This window comes from Bipolaris sorokiniana, assembly GCF_000338995.1.
Source record: "Bipolaris sorokiniana ND90Pr unplaced genomic scaffold COCSAscaffold_13, whole genome shotgun sequence".
Classification (NCBI taxonomy): Eukaryota; Fungi; Ascomycota; class Dothideomycetes; order Pleosporales; family Pleosporaceae; genus Bipolaris; species Bipolaris sorokiniana.
In genome coordinates this window covers 813,413-839,801 of record NW_006911907.1, presented here as the reverse complement: position 1 = coordinate 839,801, position 26,389 = coordinate 813,413, and the positions used below count along the sequence as shown (strand labels likewise).

General features: G+C 51.1%; 12 protein-coding genes across 12 annotated transcripts; 4 read left to right on the top strand and 8 right to left on the bottom strand.

Moving 5' to 3' along the window:
• Positions 1–218: 218 nt before the first annotated feature.
• Positions 219–1,732, bottom strand: COCSADRAFT_183955 (uncharacterized protein; the record flags this gene model as incomplete). The annotated part of the gene is made up of 6 exons (XM_007705200.1): positions 219–1,100; positions 1,188–1,302; positions 1,352–1,409; positions 1,474–1,484; positions 1,537–1,603; positions 1,656–1,732. 6 exons carry the CDS (start codon positions 1,730–1,732, stop codon positions 364–366), a joined length of 1,065 nt encoding a protein of 354 aa, XP_007703390.1. The 3' UTR covers positions 219–363.
• A 1,395-nt stretch (positions 1,733–3,127) lies between these two features.
• On the top strand, positions 3,128–7,183 carry COCSADRAFT_124441 (uncharacterized protein; the record flags this gene model as incomplete). Its single annotated transcript, XM_007705199.1, has 1 exon — positions 3,128–7,183. One exon carries the CDS (start codon positions 3,128–3,130, stop codon positions 6,791–6,793), a length of 3,666 nt encoding a protein of 1,221 aa, XP_007703389.1. The 3' UTR covers positions 6,794–7,183.
• Positions 7,184–7,436: 253 nt separating this feature from the next.
• Positions 7,437–9,003, bottom strand: COCSADRAFT_238811 (uncharacterized protein). Its single transcript, XM_007705198.1, has 3 exons — positions 8,788–9,003; positions 8,047–8,724; positions 7,437–7,991 (listed from the first exon to the last, which is right to left on the bottom strand). The coding sequence occupies exons 1-3, from the start codon at positions 8,912–8,914 to the stop codon at positions 7,858–7,860; spliced, it is 939 nt and encodes a 312-aa protein (XP_007703388.1). The 5' UTR covers positions 8,915–9,003; the 3' UTR covers positions 7,437–7,857.
• Positions 9,004–9,374, bottom strand: COCSADRAFT_238810 (uncharacterized protein). The gene has a single exon (XM_007705197.1). It carries the CDS (start codon positions 9,355–9,357, stop codon positions 9,094–9,096), a length of 264 nt encoding a protein of 87 aa, XP_007703387.1. The 5' UTR covers positions 9,358–9,374; the 3' UTR covers positions 9,004–9,093.
• Positions 9,375–11,190: 1,816 nt separating this feature from the next.
• Positions 11,191–12,310, bottom strand: COCSADRAFT_174372 (uncharacterized protein; the record flags this gene model as incomplete). The annotated part of the gene is made up of 4 exons (XM_007705196.1): positions 11,191–11,486; positions 11,536–11,608; positions 11,644–12,131; positions 12,193–12,310. The coding sequence occupies 4 exons, from the start codon at positions 12,308–12,310 to the stop codon at positions 11,191–11,193; spliced, it is 975 nt and encodes a 324-aa protein (XP_007703386.1).
• Positions 12,311–13,868: 1,558 nt separating this feature from the next.
• On the bottom strand, positions 13,869–15,814 carry COCSADRAFT_98231 (uncharacterized protein; the record flags this gene model as incomplete). Its single annotated transcript, XM_007705195.1, has 2 exons — positions 13,869–14,537; positions 14,597–15,814. 2 exons carry the CDS (start codon positions 15,812–15,814, stop codon positions 13,869–13,871), a joined length of 1,887 nt encoding a protein of 628 aa, XP_007703385.1.
• Positions 15,815–16,845: 1,031 nt separating this feature from the next.
• On the top strand, positions 16,846–17,376 carry COCSADRAFT_238768 (uncharacterized protein). The gene has a single exon (XM_007705194.1). The coding sequence runs from the start codon at positions 16,969–16,971 to the stop codon at positions 17,311–17,313; it is 345 nt and encodes a 114-aa protein (XP_007703384.1). The 5' UTR covers positions 16,846–16,968; the 3' UTR covers positions 17,314–17,376.
• On the bottom strand, positions 17,377–18,921 carry COCSADRAFT_238774 (uncharacterized protein). The gene is made up of 2 exons (XM_007705193.1): positions 18,297–18,921; positions 17,377–18,242 (listed from the first exon to the last, which is right to left on the bottom strand). Exons 1-2 carry the CDS (start codon positions 18,701–18,703, stop codon positions 17,441–17,443), a joined length of 1,209 nt encoding a protein of 402 aa, XP_007703383.1. The 5' UTR covers positions 18,704–18,921; the 3' UTR covers positions 17,377–17,440.
• Positions 18,922–19,605: 684 nt separating this feature from the next.
• Positions 19,606–20,644, bottom strand: COCSADRAFT_238754 (uncharacterized protein). The gene has a single exon (XM_007705192.1). It carries the CDS (start codon positions 20,420–20,422, stop codon positions 19,733–19,735), a length of 690 nt encoding a protein of 229 aa, XP_007703382.1. The 5' UTR covers positions 20,423–20,644; the 3' UTR covers positions 19,606–19,732.
• Positions 20,645–21,121: 477 nt separating this feature from the next.
• COCSADRAFT_238752 (uncharacterized protein) lies at positions 21,122–22,425 on the bottom strand. Its single transcript, XM_007705191.1, has one exon. The coding sequence runs from the start codon at positions 22,281–22,283 to the stop codon at positions 21,180–21,182; it is 1,104 nt and encodes a 367-aa protein (XP_007703381.1). The 5' UTR covers positions 22,284–22,425; the 3' UTR covers positions 21,122–21,179.
• Positions 22,426–22,538: 113 nt separating this feature from the next.
• COCSADRAFT_39750 (uncharacterized protein) lies at positions 22,539–24,397 on the top strand. Its single transcript, XM_007704911.1, has 2 exons — positions 22,539–22,772; positions 22,883–24,397. The coding sequence occupies exons 1-2, from the start codon at positions 22,608–22,610 to the stop codon at positions 24,050–24,052; spliced, it is 1,335 nt and encodes a 444-aa protein (XP_007703101.1). The 5' UTR covers positions 22,539–22,607; the 3' UTR covers positions 24,053–24,397.
• A 493-nt stretch (positions 24,398–24,890) lies between these two features.
• On the top strand, positions 24,891–26,378 carry COCSADRAFT_39749 (uncharacterized protein). The gene is made up of 3 exons (XM_007704910.1): positions 24,891–25,270; positions 25,335–25,684; positions 25,735–26,378. The coding sequence occupies exons 1-3, from the start codon at positions 25,027–25,029 to the stop codon at positions 26,155–26,157; spliced, it is 1,017 nt and encodes a 338-aa protein (XP_007703100.1). The 5' UTR covers positions 24,891–25,026; the 3' UTR covers positions 26,158–26,378.
• The last annotated feature ends 11 nt before the right edge of the window (positions 26,379–26,389 follow it).

Here is a 26,389-nt window from a genome sequence, read left to right as displayed (position 1 = left end):
ACTCGGTGGATCGTGTCACGGTGAGCCCACTAACCGCTGATTACACATGAACAGTCGCCAGACCGGCATCTGTGGCGCCTTTCGGCATGTCATACCACCATGGCCAATTGTGGCGTTACCATCAAGTCTTGCCAAGGGGTATACTTGCTCCTCATCTCGAGAGAATTCAAACGGCAGAATAACCAGACATATCCCTGCGCGCTAGCTTATCAGTATGGGTCATGATGTTATCCATTATACGTATCGTATACCCCTTGCCTCTAACTCTAGTCTTGCGACTCGCCCTCAGCCTAATAGTACGCCTTTCTAGAATCTACTCATAACATGTTCATAACGTATCTTGTATGTTGGAAATAAAAAGCCTCAAGCAGGGTGCGCCACTTCCCAAATACAATCCTTCCCAACAGGCTCGATTGGTTCAAGAACCCACTCGGGTCGCCTGAACTCCCGGTTGCTCGAGCCACATGTAGAGGTTGTCGATGGAAGGATGGGCCTCCGGAGCATTCCCTGGACCATCTCTGGTGCAGGTTCCTCAACTAGATGCTCTGCCGGGCTGGGGCTATTCTGCTCTCTTCTCATTGTCCTAGCCAGCACTTGACGATATAATGGCCGCAAGAACGGGATAGAGCCTGCTATGAGACCAGCGTGTTGTTCCACCTGGCTCCATACCAACACATTTGCCGTGTTTATTCTTTGCTGCTCAAAGCTGGACAACCAGAGCACAATCGTGTAAAGTCGAACTACCGACGCTATGATAGCTACGATGCCCACCGAGAAAGTGGCTACGAGCTCGAGACGCCGTCTCAGTGGTATTGCCTGGAGATTCATGAAAAACGCCATCGGCACTGTCCAGATGATCACGTCGGTGACGAGGTTGTAGCCAGCATTGAAGAGCCAAAAAGGCCCTGGGTAATAACATTGCGTGGCTGTCTTACCCTTCACTCCGCCCATGAAGACCTCAAACGACCATGCATCAGCGACTGGATAGCACATAAAGATGGAAGCAAAGGCCATGGCAATCCCACCAACAATGTTGATAAGCAATAGAGCTCGGACGCCGAAGTGGAAGCGTTTGTTCGATGCGGCAATTTCATTGTAGACTGTCATTGCATTAGCTGCATACACATTGGAAATCCAAATTCTGGAACCCCGCAATGTATGGGGTTCAAAGACGAAATACGACTTACACAGTAGGATTGATGTTTTGACAAGGCAGAGGTCGATAATATAGTTCAGTCGGTATAACCAAATTGATAGCAGAGCGCCAACGACGACCCTCTCAATTGTTTCCGGAACATTGGGCTCCAGTATGTCAGTTCTTTTTTCACTTCAATGGGCAGTATTGGCTTACATCGACGCTGCTGTAGTCCATGAATTGGACCATGTACCAGTTGACCACTGTAGATGACCTGTGAAATAGAGCGTGAATGTTAGCCTTTGTATTGCGTGCATGTGTAAAAAGGTGTATCGTACCAGGTCCCTATCTGTGCTAGTGTTAGCTAGGGTTTCTTAATGGGTCATAGATGATCAACCTACAAGTGCCAGGAGCATGATCCAGTCGGGAATAGTAAGCTTTCCAACGATAAAGTATCTGGTGTAAAATCTGAGATGCGTCAGATCAGAGTCTGATGATATTTGTGTGGACACGTGCTCACCTGAGAGCCACCACTATGGTCGACGTAGAGGTGAGCACAAAGGCCAGTACAACGGAAAGCAGTCCATGAGGAGCCATGTGGGCGTAGTGTTGGTGCAAGACGAACGACTATGTCATGGAGACAAACAGATGGAAGTTTGCTGCGTTGGTATTAGGGAGGAGCTGCACAAGTCATGTTCACGTTCGCGCGAAACGGAAACACAAGCCCTGATTATCAAACATATACACGACAGCCAATGGCCCACAACATGGCGCCCTCTAACGCCATCATGCAGCGGGCGGACGGCTATGGGATCATCATAATCATGAGTGGCTTGATCGGGAGCGGAAGCGGGCGAGCAGCGACTCAGTCTCGCTCAAACTGTCCCAAACACACAGAAGGAAATGCCTAAAGCATTGACAAAAGGATGGGATCCTGGTAATACATTACCGAAACATGTGAGCCACCCTGCACGCAGAGTAACATTGCCTCGCTTCCCCACATCCCACCACGGGAGGATTCTCTAGGCGACAGTCTCTGCTGGGTCGTAGCATGGGCCGAATAAATCTTCATATTGAAGACAGGGCCGCGCATGAGACAGCCAGCCAGTTCGATACTTGCTGTAGCCAGTGAGGGTTGCGCCCTTTAGGTGATACGCCCTTCACAGCATACATAAGTATTTACATTAGATCCTGGCTCTTATTGGTGATGCGTTGTGCAGCCAAGCAGGTCATATAGCATGTATGTAAGCCCCAGGGTCCAACTGAGTTTGTTGAATACAAAATGCCTACGTGCCCGACTGATCTGATTTGAGACTACGAGTCAGTCTTCGAGAAGAAAGGGGGGGCGGTATGTTTCGAACTGACGCCACCGCTACGACATGCGCGAGGCTGAACGCAGAGGTGTTGGGCCGACATGTCCAGTGAATATATCTGAGTTGCTCTATGCTAAGGCATGTGACATGAAGAAGACATGGCATGCAACAAGTGGTGCTCGTCGCAGGACCCTGCCAGTTGCGATTAGAGAAGCAGGGAGTGCAACTCCTTGTTGGGCTGACGTGTCCATGTGCTGTTGTTGGAGGCTTTCCTAGTCTGTTCGACGCTTGGATACATTACATGTCTAGACGCGTCGAGGGGCGGTGGTAGTAACGCGGAAGTGAGCCGCGGCCGTCCGCCTAGCGCGTTCTAGTGATATCATCGCTACGGGCAAAAGTATTCATCATCGTCGCAACTTTGTTACTCGGCATGTTCTATTGTAGCGTCGCCTGATACACTGTCTTTGATACCCTAATTTTCATCGCGATGCCTTCACCTACACCATAGCCTTCTGGCTTGCGTCCCTTTCCGCTGTGCGCCTGCCCGCTGTTGCCTTCAGCGCACCTTCCCTTGATTTCAAGCTGATAGTGGCGGGGCTTCACCTGTCAGTCTTCACTCGTCTTGGCCCACAATAGATCCCTTCGAACTCCTGCCTCTTGTTCAAAGCTCGTCCTCAAGATGTCGTCGCCCTCTGTACGCGAAGCGTCAGCTGTGGCGCCTGGCATCACAATCGACGACGCTCCAGCCGAAGATGGCAACCAGATCCCAGACGAAGGCATCGCCTCGGATGCAGACGAAACAGAGAGACTCAAATTCCTGACAACCGGTACTCGAGCACAAGACGACTTGGAACGAGATATTGGCCGGCAGGCCGACCAGATGCTCATAGAGCAGGCAGATGCTCGGGACAAAAAGCGCATAGAAAAGTTGGAGGCTGAGGCAAAGCGAGCAGAGGCCGCTATACAGAAGCTCAAAAACCGTTTGGCTTTACCAGCTCTCGATACACAGAAGGCAAAGCTACGTGGGGAGATGGCAGCATATCGGCAGAAGATCGACGACCTGGATAAAGAGATGGATGGCATACAACAGCGCATCAACGATCGCCACAAAGAACCTGGGGTAGATGAAGCAGCGGGAGATAGCGCAAATGGGCCCCTACCCAACGAAACACAGCGTGAATGGCTTATTCGTACAGGAAAAATTACACCTTTTTCCAAGTTGGCGCAGAACCAACCGGGCTCGGGGACCCTAGGAGAGGTCATGCTGGACGCCGAGGTTGAAGACATAGTAGTCGAGGCAGCAAAAGGACCTGTTTCGCACCGTAATCTAATGAAGCCTGGCTTTGAGGACGTCGAGTCCAGTTCAGAAGCTCCTAGTCCACATCCTCCAGCACGGTCTAGGAAGCGAAGGAAGGCTACTCCTGCTAGCGAGTCTGGTGCAGACCTCGGTTTTACAGACCCGGACTCTGATGATGCCTTCGAGCCTGGTATGACCGATCGCCAGCTTGCAACGTTAGATGAGTCGGACGAAGACGTGCAAGACACGGCCGAAGATGACTCCTATGCAGAGGAGGCTACCGGTCGCAAGCGCAAAGCCAAGGGCAAAAAGCCGAAGAAAGCCAAAGCTGCATCTACAGAAGGAGCAGTGGTTGAGGATCTTGCAGGTGTTGATGATGGTAACGAGCGAGTCTACCGAAAACGCGTAGAGACTTGGTCAAAGAACCGAGCAGCTGCAAGAAAGAAGGCGAAAGCCAATAATGGCGAGACAACTGCGGAGGAAGAAGGAGAAGAAGAGTGTTACCAGCCTCATCCTACCGAAACCGATGCAGAGTTCGATGGTGGATTTCGAATTCCTGGTGATATATATCCAGCATTGTTCGACTATCAGAAGACGGGTGTGCAGTGGTTATGGGAACTGTATTCTCAAAATGTGGGCGGTATCATTGGAGACGAGATGGGTCTTGGTAAAACAATACAGGCCGTCAGCTTCGTTGCAGGCCTTCATTATTCGAGGCTACTTACCAAGCCTGTTATTGTAGTATGTCCAGCAACTGTTATGAAGCAGTGGGTTAATGAGTTTCACCGTTGGTGGCCAGCACTACGGGTCTCTATCCTACATACATCTGGTAGCGGTATGCTAGACACCCGACGCGAAGACCGCATAGAACGAGAGATGGAACTTCGAAACTATGGCGACTACGATACGACTCTGACTGGCGCCGGTAAAGCTGCTAAGAAGATACTTGAAAAGGTCAAGCGGGATGGACACGTACTCGTCACTACTTACTCGGGGCTGCAAACATACGCTGAGTTTTTGATTCCGACTGAATGGGAATGCGCCATCTTAGACGAGGGACACAAGATTCGGAACCCCAATACTGCCATTACTATTCACTGCAAGGAACTTCGTACACCAAACCGCATCATCCTTTCGGGAACTCCAATGCAAAACAATCTAACGGAACTTTGGTCACTGTTCGACTTCGTTTTCCCTATGCGGCTTGGTACCCTTGTCAACTTTCGCAACCAGTTCGAATTTCCAATTAAGCGTGGAGGATATGCAAATGCTTCGAATCTAGAATTTGAGACTGCAGTTCGATGCGCTGAAACCCTGAAAGATGCTGTTAGCCCATACTTGCTCCAGCGTTTCAAGGCTGATGTTGCAACCGATCTGCCACAGAAGAAAGAACAAGTGCTGTTCTGTAAGTTGACAAAACAGCAGCGACAAGCTTACGAATCCTTTCTAGCATCAGAGGATATGAGGTCAATTGCAAACGGCAAGCGCCAGATGCTTTACGGCGTCGACTATCTTCGCAAGATATGCAACCATCCTGACCTTACGGAGCACAAGACTCTGTCCAAGAAGCCTGGGTACGACTATGGCAATGCCAATAAGTCGGGAAAGATGCAGGTCGTCAAGGAGTTACTATCCCTGTGGAAGAAGGGCGGACACAAGACGTTACTCTTTGCCCAGCACCGCATCATGCTTGACATCCTGCAAAAATTCATTAGCCAGCTTCCTGATATCAACTGGCGCCGAATGGATGGCGAGACACCCATCAAGGACCGGCAAAACATGGTGGACGAGTTTAATACGGATCCGAACCTTCATGTTTTCTTACTCACCACGAAAGTCGGTGGCCTTGGTGTCAATCTCACAGGTGCCAATCGCGTTATCATATACGACCCAGATTGGAACCCTTCGACTGATATTCAGGCTCGAGAGCGATCGTGGCGTCTAGGACAGAAGCGAGAAGTCGAGATCTACCGCCTCATGTCGGCCGGTACTATCGAAGAGAAGATTTACCACCGTCAAATCTTCAAGCAGTTCTTGACCAACAAAGTGCTGAAAGACCCAAAACAGCGACAGACGTTCCAGATGAGCGACCTGCACGATTTGTTCACACTTGGTGTTGAGAGTGCAGAGGGGGAGACGGAAACCGGCAACTTGTTTCGTGGCTCCGAAGTCAAATTCGAAGAGGATGGCAAAACAGCAGAAGGTGAAAAAGACGATGCTACAGCAGCCAAGGATCTAGCAGCTGTAAAAGGCATATCACGATCTGAAGCTTTCAAAGCTCCTGTTTCCGACTCTGAAGAGACTCCCACTACGAACGAAGATGGGACTGCTACCGACGACAAAACCCCTGTCGATTCCCGTCTCATGTCGACCATATTCGCCAAAACCGGCGTCCACTCAGTGCTCGAGCACGACGCCATTATGAACTCGACATCCGGCGGACGCAAACGCAAAGTGCAAGCCGATCCCGCCTACATCCAACGCGAAGCAAAGCGACAAGCCGCCCTGGCAGCCGAGCAGCTGAAGAAAAGCATGGAAGAAGCGAGAAACGTGCCCGCAGGAACCCCAACCTGGACCGGTCAATTTGGTCAAGCAGGACGCCCCGACGCTCCTCGCGGAGGAGGCCCATCTACGCGCGGTGGTCGCGGTGGTCGCGGAGGTGGTCGCGGCGGCCTCCCCTCCTCAACCTCGATCCTCAACAACCTCGCCGCGCGTCAAGGCCGGCTAGTGCCCAGCAGCAGCACGACATCAGACGCCCCCACCATCGCTGCCACTACCACGACGCCCCAGACTTTCCGGGGCCGCCGCATGCTCGAAATGATCCGTGACTTTATGCTTACCCATGGCGGCACAGTCCCTAGCCGCATGCTCGTCGACCACTTTGACCACTACTGTCGTGCGCAGCCCGGTAGGAACGAAGAGTTCAAGGAAATGCTCAAGTTGATTGCTACGCTCGAAAAGAGCGGGAGTGCGCAGAGGGGGAGGTGGGTGCTCAAGGATGAGTGGAGGACTCCTGCGAGGGGGACTTCGAGTGTTCGTCGTGGGTAGGAATGCTAGTACTGTACAGAACTTGTGAATGAGTAAGAGGGAACGTGGAGAAAAGAAAGTTTAGGTCCCAGATCCCTTTCGCTGCAGGGCCAATATTTTTCTCTGCAATTCATTCCCTGGGATGGATGGATGAATAGATGGAAGCGTCCTCTTTTTGTTTTTTTCTTTCCATTTCTTTTCTTCTCGTCTATTTACTCTGGCGATCTTAGCGTAGGGGTCCATGAGGTGTGCTTACCGAGATACCATTTGCCCATTTCGGGATTTTTCTTATCACCATTTTGTTTTGCAGGATATTTTATTCTTTTAACATGTTGCTTATTGGGTGGGTGTGCGGAGGTATTATGTAAAATTTACTGATTGGACGTCAACAATGGCTGTTTGTAAGAGAAGTATTCTAGAGATGTAGAGGACAATAGCAGAATGTCCTTGAGATGTCGTGTACATGGCAGAATATGGAGTGTGGTATCGGTGGATCATGAGATTTGCACGAGAAAAAGGGACAGTCCCAATAGGGCACTAGAATTCGTATTCATCTTTTCTCCTCTCTCTGCTCTCTCCCCCGCCTTTGCTACACGGCAAAATATTATCCTATGGATCATAGGTTCACAAAAACATCTCCTCAGCTTGTCCTTCCCATTTTCCGTTCCTAAATGACAAACCTAAATAAAAAAACTCCTTTGCAGCGCCGAATGCTTGGGTACCCTGAGCTTTGCTTCCCCTCTCAGAAAAGACTAAAGGAGTGCGGCTAGGGGATCTGCCTTGGCTCTGTCGTCTGCTTTGTGCAAGTCGGTCGAGAGGCAAAAAACAACAATAAACCGAGACCAACGGCCGTTGCAACACCCACCAAGGTGCCGCCAATTTTTTTCTTTAAAACAAGTAATCTAAAGGAGTGATGAGAATTCGCTGTGTGTACACGTAGATATATCGACAGGAGTGAAGCGTAAAGAAGGAATGCCGTTATCGTAAGCGACCAAGGATCGAGTCTTTGCGTTTGAGCGTCTCTGGAGGGGGGTGTGGCGGAGAGGCTAAATCGGGATGAAGTCGAGCCAGACTGGATTGTTTCATCACCACAAGCCAAATTGGTATGTGAAGTACACTAGCGAGCCGACTGTTGTTCCGCAGGTGAAGAGCATGGTTGTGAGCGTCATTCGTTCGAGATTAGACAGGGCGGCGTTGCAGTTGGGGCAGTTCCAGCCATCTGTATTTTGTTAGTCCATGGAGTTTACCAGAGAAAAGAACTGAACAAGACTTACCCTTGAGGGAGGTGTATGGCTGGGGCAGGTACATGCCAAAGGTGAAGCCGCTGAAAGCACCCAAGTAACCAGCCCGCGCTGGTGCCGTGGCAGTCGAGTTGGAGTCGTAGATGAGGAGCTTGTAGTTCTCGGTCAAGAAGGGTGCCTGGCCCTCTGGGGTCTCCTTGGTGTTCCATACCACCTGTGTCTCGGCGGAAGACATGTTGACAGCGATGGTGTATGTAGCTTGGTTGGCGGTGCAGGAAGCAAGGACGTCGATGGCTGTGGGGGTGACGGAGAGGGATGTGTAGTTCCAAGCGAACGTGATGTAGTCGCCAACCTTGTAGTATTGTGAACCAGCAAGAGCATCCGGAGTGACCATGGTAATACCACCGGCGGGAAGTCGGGGATCGAAGGTTGTTGACTTTGTTGGCTTCTTGGTGGTCTTGCTGCCCGATGCTTTGCCTGTGGGTGTTCCGGTCTCTTTAGGGTCGGATGCGGTCTTGTTATCGTTATTGTCACCGCTCTTGTTGTCATTGTTGTTGCTGGTCTTGTTGTCGTTGTTGTCACCGCTCTTGTTGTCATTGTTGTCATTGTTGTTGCTATCACCCGTGGGCTTGGGGGCCGGTGTGCTCGCTGGGGCATCTGACGATTTTTTGTCGTTGTTGTTGTCGTTGTTGTTATTGTTATTGTTGTTGTCTATAGGTCATTCCGTTAGTATCCATGCCGTGATCGCCTGATTTTGTTTGGGTGGAAACATACTGTCTTGTCGTCCAAAAAGCACCTCCTTGACGTCAGCCAGACCGTGGATGTTGTCAAAGGCATCCGAGATGGCATGCGTGACTGAGGACATGGCCACGACGGCCGCGAGAATCCGAGCTGGTCTCATGTTTGCCAAGAAATTAATGCCAAAAGCTAAAAGCGATTATATTGTCTCTTCCTCGAGCTTCGAAGTGCCGCAGACAGGTCGCGTAGAAATTGAGCGAGCGAAGGCGCAGAGGGGCGGGCAAGAGACTGTCGAGGACCGAGTGGGTGGTAGTGCAGGTATTCGGGGGGGCGGGAGTAGTGTCAACAACTAGGGCCGATGCAGGTGCGACGCCAGGGTAAAAAGGGATTACGCAAGCCGTGAAGAGGGTACTCCTTCGTCCGTTGAAACGAGTGACTGGCGAAGGTTAGAATTCCTGACGGAGAGGATGCGGGAGGCGTGGGGTGGGAACGAGGGTGAGGCGGGACGGCGAGAGGGAAAGAAAGAGAGTTTGTCGATGATTCAGGGCTGATGAAAGGAGAGCCGGGCCTGGTTGGTCTTTGCGCGCAGTGGCAGCAGAGCAACATCAGCAAGCGGACGGCGGAGGCAAACTAAGCCAAAGGGGGCCGCCCGCCGCGCTACTGGGCGATGGCCACGCTAAATATAACATTCAGGCTCCGCATCCCAATTATTGTCCGAGGTCATTCCTCATGCACTTTCGTATTCCATTCTTGCCAACACCCTTTTTCGTCCACATCAGTCGAGGCCATTACGACGATCTTGCGCATGCCTTTCCCTTGTTGTTCAAGTCGTTGAAGGCAGTCCAGTGCGTTGCGGCCACCCGCCCCGTGCGGCCTCGTCCCAGCACGAAAATCCTTCTTTATTTTTGTTGCTAAATTACTCCAATTTCGGACACTGCATAGCTACGTAGTATTCCCACACTCGTGCGGCTGAAGGTGCATCACCACACACACCACATCATCATCTCCCCATGCTGCCCTCTCATAGGTGGCTTGATTTGGAAGATGCACACTACCTGGTGAAACCGTTGGCCGCGATCATGACTAGGGACCCCTGAACATATCGGGCTTAGTCCACCATTAGGCCCACTCTGCCCCCTTATGGAAATGCTCTACATAAGTATACTTACATATACTACAAGGCGACGTTGAGGCGCAGCGTAGTAGACGTTGATGTCACCAAGACAGATATCTATTATATACCATATCATACCGAAAAGCGCGCTTTACCTATAGTAGATAAGCTCTTTGCATGGCTGACGTACAGTACTTACATCCCTTTGTAACGGAACAACCTCCATAACAGATAAAATTGCAGGCATTGTGACTTCACAGCAGTATCATAGCCTGTAGACACCGTAGAAGATATATTTGTCTACCCAGATATATACGAGGGTCGATTTGAATTCAGTATGTGCCTTCCAACATGAAATTTACAGTGGTGTAGATACCTTCCTCCCAGATATGCCAAGACACTGCTTCATCTCAATAATAAGCCTCACTTTCCACAAGGCCACCACTATCACTTCGATCCATTGTAGCGATAATAACAATCCGCATACAAGAGTCCCTTTCAGAAAGTCTACGAAGCACTGAGGAGCAAGCAAGAGCACATCACGCCATTCATCACGCCTCCATAGCAGCAAGGGCCACATCATGAAATCGCCGGCAACGCAGACAAGGCCTGAGACCGCCACGACGCAGAATGCGTAACAGACAACAATCTTAGCATCCACACCGACGGTAGCGGTATGCCCACTCATACAGTAGATACTGTCTGTACACATGAGGCCAGACACCCTATCGACATTGCACACAGCCTTCGCAGCTGTACCTAGTTAGAATAACGCTCATAAAGTGGTTCAAGACACTAGCAGAAAGGGCTTGGTTTAGTGCATGGAGGGAAGACAGAAAAGGCCGCACGATACACAGGTACATGCCGGCGCCCACCAAGAAAGTGCTGCAGCTCAGCAAAAGGGAAGGCGCGCTGCTAGTGCATCTGCGAACCGAGAAGATAGACCTCAACGACTTCCTCTTCTATTAACATGGTCCGACCGTTACCAGTCCCCGCAGCGGTTGTGGACAGAGACGGCAGATCGTCGCCCACTTCCTCCTACACTACAGTAAGTACAAGGACCCCGGGAACCGCATCTTTGCCGATCTATCCGGACGATACAGCCTTGGGACGATTCTAGACACGCTGCGGCTAGCCACTAAAGTTATAGACTGCACTCCCTAACGTTTTCTCTATCTTCTACTATGCAGTCATACAGTCTAAAGGCAACTTAGATCAATCTCCTCCCGCCTATTCTTCACCACAACCTTTTGTTTATCGTTAAAAATATACTCTGCCCCAGCAAAAGGCGTCCAAAATCTTCCTTCCTCCGTAAACTTCCAATCCTACTTGACGAGCAAGTAGACTATAATAATATTGATCTCATTGCTGGCGAAAAAGCGGCCAGGGCAAGTATGCTTTCTGTATCCGAATCCCAGATGCTCAGGCGACCCGGTAACGAATTGCCACCGACTCTGATCAGTGTCGCGCAGCTTGAGAAACCGACCTGCTTCGAAGTGCTCGCTCTTGGGGTACAGAGTTGGGTCCGAGAATCGGTGTTCGACGGCGAGTTTGTAGCCTCTGGGGATTATGGTGCCGTTGGAGAAGGTTACGTTGGATAGAACTACGCGTTGCGTCCCGACTGTAAATTTTAGATATATAAATAGTTCAAAGTGGGAGCTAGTGCTTACGACCAGTCAGCTTATTCAAGCGCTGCGATTCTTTCATCGCGCTACCAAGCAGCTTCATCGAAGCCAACAACGTCTTTTCCGGCCATATTTCGAGAGAGTCGACACTACCTCTTCCCTGATTTGTGAGATCCAGTGCTCATTCTCGACAAGATCGCACATTAATCCCGATATCATTTCCGTAGTAGTATGCACAGCCGCGAACGAGAGGAATAGCTGTAGTTCGGCAAAATCAATCTTTGTCTTCTTCGCCCTAGCCTTGTCATCAATCCAGCTAATTATATCAGCAGTTTTTTCAGTAGCCTCGCCATTAGCTTTCTTCTGCAGCCGTTTCTGAACGAGTGGATTGATGATTTCGCGTGACTTTGCAACTTGCAGCCTGCATACGCGAAGGGCGGGCATCCACCATTGCGCAATGGGTCGAAAGATTGGATGTAAACTGCGCAGTTGATAGATTACCCTCATGGAGTTTTCAGTGTAGGTTACGTCTATATCGATCCATTCGGCATTGTCTGAGAGTTCTGGGCCAAGGAAGACGCGGCAAGAGACGCGGGCGGCTAAACGGTGAATGAGGGTTTTTAGGTCTATGGTTTTCCAGTCTTTATGCAGAAGTCTTGTTAGTGTGTATAATGACTTTGGTAAAAAAACGACAGCGTATACCTTGAACATTGCCTAGCATGTCCATGAGAACGGCTTCGACTTCGGTGTTCATGTCTTCAGTGATGCTATCTGAAGATATGAGTACGGTTACACCATGTAAAACTTGCAGTGCATACATACCCAAAGATCAGGTAAGATTAAGCCGGATGACTTCTTGAGTAACGTCGTGTTGATCAATGACTAAGAATGGAGTTAATCCCTGATAATGGCTCAACGCGTCCTATTATAAGTGACACAATCAGCTACATCCAACCACAATATAGCTTCAATCAAACTTGACCCACTTGTATCAAAGGTCTGACAAAGTGAAGCTCTTTCATATTCCGTATTTCATCCGCAAACGAGTTTGGCAGAAAGACCAAAGGCCCTGTAGAAGAAACCACTGCAATAGCACCTTTGATCTACATCAACCGTCAGTGGATGCTATCATTTGTCCATTCACAACTTTGTATTACTTTTTTTTTCATTCCTCCATAAAGAGTCTCCTTAGTGCCCACAACAACCCACTGCTCTCGCGCCTTGAATGGATTTTTCAACGCATCCTCAATAAGAGTGTACCAAGTCGCATTCGTAGCCACGCGTTGATCAAGGACAAAGAAATAAGAGATGCCCAGCGAGCATGCCACCGTTACTGTAACGATACAAGCAAGCGAAGCATCATAGCGAAGATCGTGGGTGGGCACCCAATCCATGGATCCCGCCACGTAGCTGATAAAAGCGTCCTTATGCACACGTGCCCCCCTAACCGTCAATAAAAAGGTGCCACTGGATCTTGTCTCGGCTATGAACATGTTACATCCCGTCACCGGGCTGTTTGCTACTAAGTCTAACATCTACTCTGACAACCCCTTGGAAGTAGTCAGTCTCCCCTCGCGGGGACAGGGCATCCCCCCACCCCCCCCCCCCTTCCTTAACGGAATACTTATTCACCTCTTTGTGTGGGGAAAAGGCCAAGTTACATGATCTTCTGACGTGCACGCCCTCTCGGTCGACTGATGAAGTCTGAGATAGCATTGCCCCAGCTCCGATTATATGGAAATCCGGTTATACCTGTATTCCTGTTGCAATACTGGCGGTAGTATACTTGATATACACTCACGGCTTGGTAAGCATAGAGTCAGCGTACGTATCTAATCTTAGTTTTGCTTAAGATAATATCGTGGCGGTTTGTTTTTGACGGACTCTCTCTCTCGGTCATCAACTAGGTGAAGTCGGAGATAAGATCGCCCAGCTCCGATGGTACTACGTACTTATGAGGCTTGCTTGGTCTGGGTTTGCTGGTTTCAAGCCGATCGACCGAGAGGAAGCCAATTATTAGCCTTCAGCCTTTTGTCCCATATTCAAGGAGAGGAATTTTCCACTTTTTTACTTGCAACAGTTGTACAAGGTGTTGTTGGAGTGGCCTTAGAGTGGAGTATGCATTTTGATAGGCGTCTCGGCAAAAAAAGTAATCCGCAAACCCGTATAATAATAATAATAATACGTTAACCTTGAGTATTTGTATACTATATACTACGTACTAGATCTGTAAAAAGTGTCATTATCTAAATAAAAAAAACTAAACTAAATAAAGGGTATCCCGCTTATATCCAACCCCCCATCTACTCAAAAGTAATTTTTTCCCCTCTCAAAAGAAGTCGGCTATAGTGTCATTTCGTTTCTTCTCAAACATAGCATCACCGCTTGCCTTCCCACCACGCCTTGTCCTTCTCCCGACGATGTGGCATACTTTCTCGGATATCCGTTTCGCGATCGCTGGCAAATTCAACACTCCTCGCGCGGCTGCGACTCCTCGCTCGGTCCATCTTCGTACTGCTCCTCCGCGCTGGGGGCTTGTCGTCAACTGGAAACGTGGATCTTGGTGAGAAAGTTTCTCTACGACTCTTTCGGGGCGAGACAGGGCTGCCCAGTCCACCTACTTTGGAGTTTGAAAAATCAGCTGACATTGGCCGTGGCGCTCGTCGCTTGCTCTTGGTCGAGCTGGTCGCAGGTGGCTTCTTCACATAGTCGTATGTTGCCGGATCCCGCCGCGCGAGCTCCCTCTCTAGCCTCCACAACGGTGCTTCGGGCAGCACTTTGACCGCGTTTGCGTCTCTCCACTTGATCTTCCAGAAAACTTCGGCGTCGCCTGCGCGCGAGTTGTTCGAACCGTAGTCAACCACCAATTTGTAGCTGTCTGTCAGTGCCCGCGCTTCGTACAAGCCCCGATCTTGCACTCCAGGGCCTTCTAGGCGGAACCGCGTGCGGACCGAGGGATGAATGTACTCATTCGTCTGCCGCAGCGGTCGGTCTGTTGCCCGACCCGTATACGGGTCAACTGCAGTGTATTGTCCAGGTTTGCGTTGCTTTCGTATTTGTCAGCCCAAACTTCCCAAAACAATAAAAAGTAGAAAAAAAAACCTACAGAACTTCCACCTATTGCAAAAGCCCCTTTGAGCTCGCTGTAGATTTTACCAAAACTCCATGGTCGGATGGCGCCCTCTTCTTTCTTGTAGTACTTCTCATTGAGATCGTCCTGCTCGAATAAATATTCACCTCGCATGTCCAAAAATGGCTCCAGCTGGCTCATCATCCACGCAAGACTAATATTGGAAATCTGCATATCGTCATAACCGCCTCCTACGTTTGCGTGCGCACCTGGAAACCACACTTGGCGGAGCGTGGTGCGGTTGCCCTCGGGCTTTTCCCAGATAGCAGGTGCAAATGATGATCGAGTCTCGTCCAGAGCAAGAGCCTGGAATGCATTTTCCACACAATTGGAAAGTTTAGTGTCGTAAAACGTCGTTGCTTTTGATTGCTTCGACTGCAGACCTGCACGCTGCAGTATTCCAATTCTGGGTATTCCAAGGCTTCCGACTGTATCCCACACGGCAATGCATTTGATCGGAATGTCGAGTCTGGTCAGGCCCCGGCGCTCCAACTCCTCTGCATATCGTGGATCCCCGGCGCTTGGTTTCCGTGGAAATGGGATATCCTCATGTTTTGGCCGGTAGTCCTCGTTCCTTCGGTTTTGGACGTCTTCATATACTTCTGGTAAAGTATTCAAGCCTTTTTTGGTGAGGAGACCGATTTCTCCAATCAATCCACCAATGCTGCGCGCAGTGAAGGCGCCTCTGGAGAATCCGAGTAGGAAAATTTCGTCTCCTGGATGGTAGTTATTTGCAAGAAATGAGTAAGCTTCTCGAACATCTTCAGCAAGGCCTTTGCCTGTGCTGCCTCCAACAAGACGAGAAATCTTTCCGCCTTCGGTACCGAGACCTTGTTGGTAGTTTACAATTTGCTGGATTCCATCTTGGCTGACTGCTTTGATAGCTCTTGAGATCCGGGTGATGTTGCTTGGGATGGAAAGCGTGCCATTCTTGGTTCCGTCATCCGAGTTTAGCCAAGTGCCGTCACAAGCAACAATCAGCCTCTTGAACATTCCTCTGCCGCCACTCAATCCAGGCGCGTCTACGGCCGGCTCAACTCTGCCTCTACTCCTACTTCTTGTCCTCGGGGTGGCGGGCACATCGACAATGAGGGGCGATTTTGCGCCGCTTCGTGGGATATCCACAACAATTGGTGATGAGTTCAGGGGCGCTCTTGTGCTTGGCGCCCGACTTCTGCTTCTGGCTCGCGACATGGCTACCGACATTTTGTTCCTTAGGTTGCGAGTCCTCTGTAAATGTGATTTTGAAAAAGGTAGTTGTTTTCGGGGAGGATTAGATGAAGGCCTGGTCCAGGGAGAGGCGACTATGTTAATATGGCTAAGTCTCTTGCGACCGCGGCGTGATTTGCTGACAGGCAACGCGGCTGATCGTGGTTTTGTATGGCCGGGCGTCGATGATCGAGGGTGCTGTGTTGGCTTTCTGCAGGACAGCAGCAGCAGTGTGGTTGTCCGTATCCAGGGTCCAATTCCCGTATGCCACGTGAAGAGTCTATGAGGAAATGTGTTTCACCTTTACCCACTCAACCTTGAACGATGCGACCGGAGGGCTGTGTGGTGAATGCTCAGGCCAGTTGTTTCCGTCACCAAGTGCGAAGACTGGTCCGGCGCAAAGTAAGCGAGACAGTCAGGAACCTCAGCAGCCCTGGGAGCCCGCAACAAGCACTTTGACGCAGGGCACAAAGGAGGCGCGGATTGAAGGGGCCTGGGGAGTCGATAAGGGAAAAAAAGATGGTAGAGCGGACGTGTCGCGGCGCGCACAGCGCACTGTTGTTTCCTCCGTGAGGTTGGGCGCCGGCTTCAAAGCTTTGCTGTAGGCTGGGGTGCCCAAGTCATTGGACTCGCTTACCCAGCCTCTTTTTCTGCGAACAGGCGATTGCACAAGATGGAGAATTGTCCTGAGCTTTTCAGAAAAACCGTCGACGGGTATGCAGAGAATTTGCTTGTACAGCGTTCACCCCTCGGTGTAGTGTACTGTTGGTGGAAAGTGAGGCGGTCTCCAGCACATCGCCCTCGACCGCAACTTGTCCACCAGGCGTTGCCAATCATAAGCTCCCTTCCCCTCTGAGACTAGGACCGTCTGGGTCAGATCGAGGCACGCATTGGGCACAGGTAGACCTGCCGGTGAGGGCCCAATTTTTCCACTCTGTTCTGCATTAGACCAATGCCAGGTGTACTGTAGTCTTAGGTGCAGAAATCATACAAGTCGGGCGGTGAGCAAGCGGTACGTGGATAGTAAGGGAGCCCGGCCCCCCAAGCTTTGGCGACAACATTCCCGTACATACATACATACATACAGTCACAAGCAAATAAGCAAACACCGTGACCGCCGCGCTGGCAAAAAGTTCCAAATGTTGAAGCATATTAACTGTTTTTCCAATTTCAAGAGCTTTTATATAGCAGTCCTGTTCCCTTCCATTTCTACCCATTTGCTTGTCGCGCGGGGCGGGTGGCAACAGTGCCACATGTTTGCCCGCACTCCTTTGCTCCACAAATTCCCTCGCCAAGTAACAATCCAGCGCATCAGCCAGGCGCCTCAGCGCCCGTCGCAACGAATACACTCTACACTTATCGTACAGAATTCCTTCCTAGACTCCCACATCTCAAGAACTCCATGCGATATCCCAACATCCCTAGAGTGCATAATGAATGCAGCGCGAGCGGCAAAACGAATCCTTCTAGGACATACGCTGTAAAAGAGCATAAAAGAAAAGACGATAATGAGGTGAGAATACAATGAATATAGTCGAAGTAGATGAGAGAACATGTCCCAAGAGAATCGTAAACATCGTGTGCCGGAAAAGCGCAGATTTGGCTGATGGTTTAGTAACCACCAAAAAGATCGTCAAGCTCGTCCAGATCAATAAGCTCCGGGCTCCTCATAACCCAGTCATCGTCAAACTCGAGTTTTATCTCTTTGCGCTTGAGCGATGGTGGCGGCATGTCGATGTGGAGTGTAGGCCTGAGTGCAGGGCTGCTGGGCGAGAGTGCGGAATTGTAGCTCACGACCTGATCCATTTGACCAAAGAGAGTGGCCGCCGCTTCGGAATCTTTGCGGGCGGCGCTTTCAACCGTCTCCTCGACGGAGGTGGCGATTTCTTCCATCTTCACATCGCTGCTTTGTGTCGGCTCAGCAGATGCGCTGGCAGATCGTGCACGCTCCGCTTCTTGGCTCATCCGGCGTTGTTGAAGAAACGACGCAGTCTGGGTGAACTCGCGTTCGTCCTTTTCTAACGGAGGTGATTGGGCGCGGCGGTTGTGTGAAATGTTGGCGGTTGTAGGAGGATGGGTTTGGTTGGAAAAGGGGTCACTGGTGTTGCTGTCGTAGTCGGAGAGATCGAGTTCTGGAGACGGCGACATGCGATCTCGTGATCTTGCGTCCATGTCCTCTTCTTCTTCCGATGTAGCAGACGAAAGTGACGGCGTCACGATGCGCGGTGCGATTGGGGCATTACCCCCGTCAGCAGGAATCGGTTGGTGTGGGCGTGTGGAAAGGAAGTAGTAGACACGCTTTGGGTGCGTGCCAACAAGCTTCTTGTCGAGGGGACATCTCGATAACGCGGTCCAGTTGCGCTTGAGGTATGTGGCTAGACGTGACGAGATGATGGCTGCTGGGTTGGCAGAGCTAGCGCACATCAGCATAAGTAATTATGAACACGCGCCAAGGTTGGTTACGTACCTCTCGACAATGGGGATGATGGGCGATAGAACAAGGGCAAGCTCCTTGAGTAAATGGGGTCGGTTGCCTGTCTTTTCGAGCTGCTCGATAACACCGACAACAATCTCGTCATCAATACCTTGAGTGTCGATCTTGGCGGTGCCGGACTCGCCGCCTGGTGACGGTGGCGGGGTGTCGGCGACGCGGCCTGAGCTTTTGGGTCGGTGCTCGTCGATACGCAGCGCCGATGGGCGTGATGGTGATGCAAGCGAGGATGAGAGAGAGCCCGAATGTGAGCGTTTCTGTTTCTTTGCGGCGTGCTGACCGTCGCTTGTCGAAGGCGGTGAGCGCACCGTTCGGGGCGCTCCTGGGAGCTGGATGCCGAGTGACGGCAGCGACAGGGACTTGCGGCGGGTGTTGTAGGGCATCTTGTCGCAGCGACTCGGTCGCAACAGTTGCGCAAGCGGTAAGATAAGAGAAGAAGACAAAGGGTAACCTTTGCAGGGAGAAAGATATATTATTAAGGCTGGTAATGGGTGTGCAGCCACAAGTGTTTGGTGACTGCGAGAAGGCTCAGGGATGTGGATTGGTCGGGTAGGAATGCACTACAGCCTATGCCACCAAGCGCTGCCGCCGAAATATGCAACTTTCTTCTGCACTGCAGGGATGGCGTCGAGGAGGGCGCCTGATTACTGTGGGCAGGAGGAGGAGGGATGGTCGTCGTTGGGTGTGATGGTGGTGATGGTGATGGTGGTAGTGTTGGAGGAGGTAGAGGTGGTAGTAGTGGGTGAGTGCTGAGAGTGGCACTCGTGTCGTCGCAGCTACGCAACTTGCCTCCTGAAGGCAGCAAATAGACAAGGCAGCGATGGCAAATGGGTTTGCCTCTAGTAGGAAGACGGCAACGAGAGGTTGCAACAGCACAGCAAAGTGTCGCCGCAACAGCACAGCAAGCAAAGAACTAGAGAAAGAGGCAAGGCGCGAGACGCGGGCAGCACAATGGACAATGGTCCCTGATGGAGTTCGAGGGGTGGTGGGAGGAGGGGGGTGGGATGTTGTGAGGGAAAGGTCAGAGGCGTGGTGGAGCAACTGGGTGAAGAAGGAGCGACTAGGCTCCGGCAGGAGACCGTGCGCTGCTGGTAGTGGGAGGGTGAATGTACCCAGTCCAGTAATGCTCAGGCTGGTTATGACAGCATACTACTTTTAGAGCCCGTTTTTGCTTTGTTGGCCAGGGGCTAGAGCGTTACGCTCCTATCAAGATGCCGTGGCCGCCCGCATGTACCACGCGGCAACGTACTTGTACATAGTCTCCAGCAGCCAGACAAAGTAGAGTAGTCGCCCCTCCAGGCCTGCCTTCACCGGCTGGCTGCTCTCACGCCTTGTGCACAAGGCGTGGGCTCGGCCAATCCCACTGTTGCCATTGACGGCTTGCCCCTCTTGTTGTGTCAAGCCTGGATCTGTTAACATCTGGCGCCGGGCACGAGATAAGTGGACCTTGCTAAACCATGCTTGTGGGAATGCGTCGTAGCCGATAAACCTCCGCGACGGGTGTCAATCTCGCCGTGGTTGACATCCCTCATCATTGGCATTGGCATCCCTCTGTCTGCACACAGGCGGGTCGTCACAGCTGTCCCGCCAGCTGACCGCCTCAATTGATGCGCTTCTCCAGGCCTTCCAACGGCCACGTCGCGGCTGGTTGGACGCTTTTCCATGATCTGATGCTGCGTGCATATCATCCAGTTCCAGCGTGCGAGCATCCCTGTCCAGAGGTTTCGTCTAGCTGCAAAAGTGGATTTAGCCTCGACGATGGAGCCGGGATGCCCCAGGGCGGTGAGCGCACTTTTTCGCGAATTTTTCTTTGACGGAACTTTTCGCTGTGGCCATGCGGCCAGTCCTCGGCAACGTCCACATGTGAACATAGAGGCGCTGCCGGCACGGAGGAGCGTTGCTGCTAACCACAACGAGTCAAGGACGCCCACGGTTTCGTACGAGCTGCCAATGTCTCGCGTGTGCGTGCCTGCATCCAGCAATGGGCATCGTAGCGGCTCTGTCGCACGCAATGCCCGCACCGAGGAGGGGAGGGGGGGACATCGTGACAGTGCCCCAAACATTGCGCACGCGAGTTGCCATGACTTCGGATGATGCGACATGGGCTATGCAGAAATCCTTTCCCCATCCGGCTAGCCACATACCGCCAAGTCTGGCCTGCATGCGCAGCTCAGCGTCACCTTTTGTGGGGAACTGGAAGGTTTGGCGCCGCACTTGGGCTGCGGGCACACAGTTTTGCGGATGCACTATCCTTCTTCCCCAGACGAAGTGCGGGCTGGATAAGGCAGTTGGCAAGTCGTGAAAGACGGTGAAGACGCATGTTTGTTTGCTTCTTTCCACAGGCCAACACGTCGAGTCAGAGGGCTGTTGCGTGCTCGATTACGCAGCTTCATCTCCTTGCCCTGCCCGCTCAACGGGCCTCCCGCCCACGCCTAAAGCACGCGAAAGCACATGGCGTGGCTTGGTGGTAAAACATATCAAAGTTTGGATGAGCCGCCGTGCACTTGCAAAGTAGTGATGGTGACGCGATCGTTTGTGCATTGCCCATGATCCCAACCGCAGATCTCGCTTCACCTGCTGTTGGGTTCCCCCAAGTGACGATTCTTGGTCGCCATCCTGGAATTACCGCATCCGGTCGTGCCCCTCCTTCATCTCAGCCATGCCCAAGCCTTGCGTCACCTTGGGCAAAAACAAAAGCTGCCTGGCCTGGCCGACCCAGCGCCCCTGCGGCTACGTATGCGTAGCTGTACGTAGCCGTAGAGTAGTCCAGACTGACCATTGCATGCCTTGAGTCTGATGGTGCCAGGTCTCCACTCTCGATAATGCGGGGTGGAGATGACGAGACAGACGGTTATGGATTCAACTCCACAACCACCACCATGGCTTGTGTTCGACTGCCGGCCCGGCCTGCGCAGTCGCCGGCTGCTCACCTGAACCCGCCGTAGTCCGCTTCTGCCGTATGCCTTTTCTCGGCTTCAATTGGAGCCACCACGTCGTGCCAAAGTTATAGCGCTTCATCTCGACAACCTCCAAGCCGCTCTCCTGGACAATCTTGCCAATGTCCTTGTTCCACCAGCAACCATGCTCATCGGCATGTGCGGGGGCCGTCTTATCTAGCATCTTGTTGAGCCACTCGTAATGCGATTTTCCATGCTCCAGAAGCAGTATCTGTCCGTCCTCATTAGTCGACGCTTCTAGGTTCTGCAGTAGCTTGACGGGCTCCGGCGTGGAACATAACCCCATCGTCTGCAACACCGTATCGTATCCATCTTGTGCGCCATACGGAGGCGTTATTGGATCAATGGCTGACTGATGCTTAAAAAAGACGCGGCTAAAGTACTCCTTGTGCGTGTCGTTCCATTTCCGCCTGGCAACCTCCAGCATAGGCCCACTCGAGTCCAGCAGCGTTACCGTCGCGCATTGCTTCGTCTTGTAATAGGGTATGTTCCTGCCTGTGCCCACGGCCACCTCCAACACGTGTCCCTTTGCCATGGCTGTGAGCTTCTTGCGTTTCCGAGTTAGGAAGAGTAGCATCTCCGATGTATCCACTTTCTCGTCGTACCCCTCAGCCTCCTTGTCAAACCGATCAGAAAGATCCACCGGCAGGTCTTTCAAGTCGGCCTCATGAGTCAGCGATGTCCAGAGCATTGTTGCGTATGTGCCCATCCCGAATGCGATCAGGCCAATGCCGAACATGGGCCATTGTCTCCATTGTCGCAGCTTGGCCTGGTGCTGCGCCGACCTCAACTCCTCGTCTGACAGCCGCTGGAGATCAGATAGCCTTGGTCGTGCCGCCCATACTCTCTTAGCTGCTTGTTCGGGTGTCTGGTTCTCGGGTACTCGTAGCAGATGCTCAGGCGTCGGCTGCGTTCGGGGAATTCGCCTGGGCAGTGGTGTGGCAGGCTTTGTCGGTATGGTAGATTTTATAGGAAACGATTTGGGAGGCTTAGGTAGCTTCGCCATGGCGCGCCAATGTTTATCGATCGAGTGCGTGACGAGTGTGGTTGGTTTTCAATTGCTGAGGCCAGCAAATGTTGGCTTGAGCCTCAAATCTTTTGACGCGCGATCCAATCGGTCGGGAGTAGTCTAGTGTCAAAGCGCCCTGCAAGCCATGAGGGTCGGCCCATACATAACCGATACTGCCGTTAATCAGTCGACGATATCGGCCTTCCAGCGGCTGTTGGTCGGAATTTTTCAAGTCTGTGAGTCTAATATCTCCTTGTACATCTCTGCTTCATACTTTTTTGCTTTTTATTTTGCATATAGTTCTTTTTCAAACTGTGCCCAATGGCTCCCTCTACAATCTCCAATATACCCTCATCCATTCTAATCGTCGGAAGTGGCGCATTTGGCCTTTCAACTGCTTACTCTCTATGTCAAAACCCTCAGTACAAAGATACCTCAATCACTGTTGTAGATCGACAGCCCTTTCCTGCACCGGACGGCTCGAGCGTAAGTACAGCGATTCAACATGGCACCCGTCCACTCTACCAAGCAACCTTTTTCGGTCGTCGCATAAGGCCATTACCACAAAGACCAAACGCTCAGACAAGCACAAATAGATTGATACCTCGCGCATCATACGCCCCGACTATGCCGCCGCGCGCTACACCCGCCTAGCAACTATTGCGCAGAACCGCTGGCGAACCGATTTTGCGACGGAACACTACCATGAAGTCGGACTGTGTGTAACTGCCTGGGGGCCGGAACAACAGTACGTGCCAAACTCGTTGGCAAATGTCCGGGCAATAGGAACAGACAAGGTTGAGGTCCTTAACTCGGCTGAAGAAATACAAAGAGCATGTGGTCTTGAAGGCAATGCTCCATGGGGCAACGGATCCACAGGATATGTCAACTGGAGTTCTGGCTGGGCTGATGCTGAGGGAGCCATGATTTGGTTGCGGGAAAAGGTCGAAAGTTTGAATCGAGTCAAGTTCGTCACCAAACCGGTGAAGAAGTTGCTGATCAACCATAAGACCAGCACTGTGTCTGGCGTCCGGTTCAACGATTCGAGTGAGCTGAAGGCCGACTTGACAGTACTGGCAGCAGGCGCATGGACAGCGTCGCTCATAGATCTACGGGGCATCTGCAAAGCGACAGGACAGGCTATATGCTATATGCCAATATCCGAGGAAGAGGAAGCAAAAATGGCCAACAGGCCAACTCTCTTGAATCTCTCACATGGACTTTTCATGATTCCGCCCTCTAAGAGGTTGCTCAAGGTAGCGCGCCACGGTCATGGCTACATTAATCCGACGACCATCCCGCATCCCGAGTCAGACGACCCGAATGAGACAATCACAGTATCTTTGCCCTACACAGGTGTCGATGACCCGACACAAGCTGTTCCGGTAGAGGGTCAACGCCAATGTCGCGACTTCCTCAAGGCAATACATCCCTCGATTGCTACGCCCTCACGGCCGTTTACCAAATCGAAGATCTGCTGGTACACGGACACAAGGAATGGCGACTTCTTGATATCATACCACCCCAAGTATAGCGGTCTATTTGTCGCCACGGGTGGTTCAGGCCATGGCTTCAAGTTTCTGCCCGTCATTGGTGACAGCATTGTAGAATGTCTGCAAGGTCGAACACCCGAGGATTTCAAGGGACTTTGGGATTGGCCCGCTGAGCGCATTCCTGAGAAGCAGTGGCCGGGTGATGGAAGCCGTGGTGGTCCTGTTGGATTGGTGCTACGAGAGGAGATGGAGAAGAGCAGGGGAAAGCTGTAGATGCGATTATGTCCATGATGCAGGATTACTTTGTTTCTCTACTAGGTCCGAAGTTAAAACTTGTGAGGCACCTCAGTACTCGAACTCCTACAGAAGCGGTTTCTCTCGGGAAGAATAAAAGTCCACTGCACTTGCTGAAATTCGCAGCCTTCATGACTTTACGTTTACTCCGCATACTTGCCCAAGATACAGTCAAGACCGTGGCTGATCAACTCATTACGTCCTATTTCGGGGCGCCTGAAAATACATCATCAGACTTAGCAAAGCCCTGCGTCTCTCAGATAATCAGATGGAAATGCAAAGGTTGGCCTCGAATTAGATAAAATAATCAAACTCAATATCACTATATCTTTTGCTTCCATATCTTTATTACAAATCATGCCCCTTACCAATCACGTCGAAATGTCAGAACCGGCGGGTGATCTACCCTCTCGCAAAGTTATGCAAAACTGGATAACCCCAATAGAAACACGTCACTTGATCACACGTATTGTATCATAAACTCTTTTTATGGTAAATTGCTACATTTAACTTATCATGACTCCTCTTCCAACGAGAACACAGTCTGTTTTCATTCAGAGCCACATGCTCTACGTCTGAAGAGATACAAGCCAGACTACTACTCGTCAGATTCAACCTAAGAAAATATCAGCGCCAATGCTCGCTGATAGGATAAAACCGAGGTTTGATGCTGAATCCTATTCGTAAGCAAGCCATCTTGCAGCATGCAGGCGAACATCCCTTTCCTAACACAGTTAGCGTTTGGCGACCTTGATGCTCTCCACAAACGTATTTAATCTCTCATCTTGTAAGTATTTGGTTTCAGATATCGCATTCAATAAAATCTTCTCTGCTCTGGCAACAGAATCCAAGTTTTCTTGTCCAAAAAACATTGCTCACTTCTGCTCATACTCCTTTTCTGCATAGCTTGCGGACCCCGCCCCCTTATCCTACTTGAAAGCTCTTGCCTCACTATGCCTACTCTTGCGCTTGAAGCTGGGACTACTATCTTTGTGACGGGCGTCAATGGCCTGATCGGAAGCCATATCACCGATCAATTGCTAGAGAGGGGATACAACGTTCGTGGCGCAGTGAGGAATGCTAAGAAGCACCAATACTTGGTCGACTATTTTAGTGAAAAGCACAAAGATGCAAAGCTGGAGCTGGTTAACGTACCGGATATGACCATCGAAGGTTGCTATGACAATTTCACGCAAGGTACGTTGAAGTCATACAACACCTAATCTGGCAAAGACGACGGCTAAGCTTACTCTACTACCAGGTATTGACGGCTTCATCCATGTCGCAGCACCTATTAGTGAGAGTTCGGATATCAACGTGGCCATTCCCATCGCGGTAAAAGGCGCTCTCAATGCCCTCAAGTCTTGCGCAAAAACTCCTTCGGTCAAACGCTTCGTCTTCACCTCGTCATCGATCGCCGCGACCTTCCCTCAACCCGATGTGGAGTTCTCAATCGACGAGGGTACCTTCAACGAAGAGGCACTAAGACGTGTTCGAGAGCAGGGAAATGGATCAGGATTGCTGGGCTATGCGGCCATGAAGACGGAGACGGAAAAGGCAATAGTAAAGTGGGTGGAAGAGAACAAACCAAGCTTTGTCTTGAACTCTATTGTAAGTCGTGGTCCCAGATATCGTTTTATATACAACGCTAACTGTAACAGCTACCAAATGTAAACTTCGGCGCCCTTCTCCTCCCCGAACGCCAAGGCAAACCATCTACCATCGAGTGGGCCCACTTCGCTTGGACGAGTACGAATCTTGAAGCATTCACCACGTTTGCTGGCCCACAGTGGTATGTTCATACCGTCGACTGCGCGCTACTGCATGTCGCTGCATTGATCTACAACGACGTATACTCCGAACGCATTTTTGCATTCGCAGAGCCATGGAGCTACAACAAGATAATGGATATTTGGCGTAAGCAGTATCCCGAGAGGGAGTTCCCAGAAAACATCAAGGGATTGGGCGAAGACAAGATGAAGGTTCCGAATCAGAGAGCAGAGGAGTTGCTGAAACGAGTCAAGGGATCCGGGTGGGATAGCTTGGAGAAGGCTGTAAAGGAAATGGCTGACCAATGGGAATAAGAGTGCGCTATGGTCTATTTCAATATGCACATGTAAGATGGCCGAGTATTTGCCATATGGTACCAAGGCGGTACTATGATTCAGGGTCCAAGACTACGGGCCGTTTACAACTGGTTGTCTACCCATCACTCCATCTTCATCCTGTAGAACATGATTTTCACTTATTTACTTAGTTAGGATTTCGAGTTTTGGAATTCCAACCATGCTTACATGAACCCTCAAACCCAGAACC